Source organism: Penaeus monodon, chromosome 22, assembly GCF_015228065.2.
Source record: "Penaeus monodon isolate SGIC_2016 chromosome 22, NSTDA_Pmon_1, whole genome shotgun sequence".
In the NCBI taxonomy this organism is placed as follows: domain Eukaryota; kingdom Metazoa; phylum Arthropoda; class Malacostraca; order Decapoda; family Penaeidae; genus Penaeus; species Penaeus monodon.
This window is the reverse complement of record NC_051407.1, coordinates 3,481,595-3,482,824: the sequence shown is the minus strand read 5'-3', so window position 1 is coordinate 3,482,824 and position 1,230 is coordinate 3,481,595. Positions and strand designations below refer to the sequence as shown.

The 1,230-nt window shown below is 39.9% G+C and overlaps 1 protein-coding gene across 1 annotated transcript in view; it reads left to right on the top strand.

Annotated features, from left to right (window-relative positions):
* Nucleotides 1-138: 138 nt before the first annotated feature.
* Nucleotides 139-1,230, top strand: part of LOC119586779 (eIF-2-alpha kinase activator GCN1-like) — a gene marked incomplete at its 5' end in the record, with an annotated part of 1,894 nt that continues 802 nt past the window's right edge. The window contains 3 exon segments of the mRNA XM_037935500.1: nt 139-291; nt 513-677; nt 901-1,134. Of these exon segments, the coding sequence (XP_037791428.1) occupies nt 139-291; nt 513-677; nt 901-1,134 (552 nt within the window).

The following is a 1,230-nucleotide window of genomic DNA, read 5'->3' as shown; positions in this document are numbered from 1 at the left end:
TATTTTTTTGGAAAAATTTTTTTAAACAGGTTTTGAAGTTTATTCCCAGTTTTTTTTTCATGTATAACTGCTCTCCTTTGTTCTTTGAAAACTTGCTATGTTTAAGATAAAAACACCACCTACCTTGTCTTTCCTTAGGGATTAATTGTGGTGGTGAACTGCTTTCCTACCATGGAAACTGACCAGGAGACCAGTCTGCACATCACCCACCGACTCTGGGTTGCGAGGCACGATATCTCAGAGGACGTGTCCAAGCTGGCTCTGAAGCTTTGGGAAATGGCTGATATGCAGGTTTGTGACTTCCTGGCTTTGCGGCATTTTGCTGTCCATTAGAAGGCATTCATGATAAATGTCGTTAAAGTAAAAGCAATTCTATTAGAATTGGTTAGATTTGCAAATGTTCTTGGCAGTAGTACAAGTAGATTTCAAGGTTGTAATACCTAAGAACTAATAATTTTTTATAATTGGGTAGAATCAAAATGCAAGATATTAATTTTTTTTTGTGTCTTCAGGCAACAGGAGCTCTGAGTGAAGGTGTCTTGCGAGACATTGTCCACCCTGTTGGTGCTGTGCGTGAAGCTGGTGCTGTAGCTCTGGCTGCCCTCGCAACGGAATATCAGGATCTTGTAGCTCCCGTTACATTAGAACTCATTGAAATATTTAAGGCCAAGAAAGAGGTAAGTTAGTTTCTGAGCAAATCTTTCTTTCTGTTTTTTGTTTTACAGGGAAATCTGTTTGTATTATAGTTAGGTCTATAAAAAGTATTTTTTTGCACATGTGTACATATTACTTATATTATTTGTTTGGGTAATCTGTGTTTATTTCTCTTGCGTGTATATCACTAAGTGTTTGATATGTGATGAAGATAAACACCTCTGTTTTTCTACTGTATTTTAACAGATGACCCCGGCAGTGCGTGATCAATATGACCGCATAGTTAAGGAGGCAATTGACCTGTGGGAAGGGCGAGCTGGTGTTGCAATGGCCCTGACCCAGCTAGCGCCCTTGTTCAGTCGCGAAACAGTTGTGACCCTTGCCAATTTCTTTGTCCCTGGTGCTTTAGGTGATCGTAATTCTGAAGTGCGGAATAAGATGCTGGCAGCTGCTATGGCAGTCGTCAATTGCCATGGGAAGGTGAGTGCTGAAATGTTGCACCTTTTTTGCGGGAAGAAAGGATTTGCTCTAGAAATAAGTTTGTTGCTTATAAAAGTATATGCAACTCTTCATTGC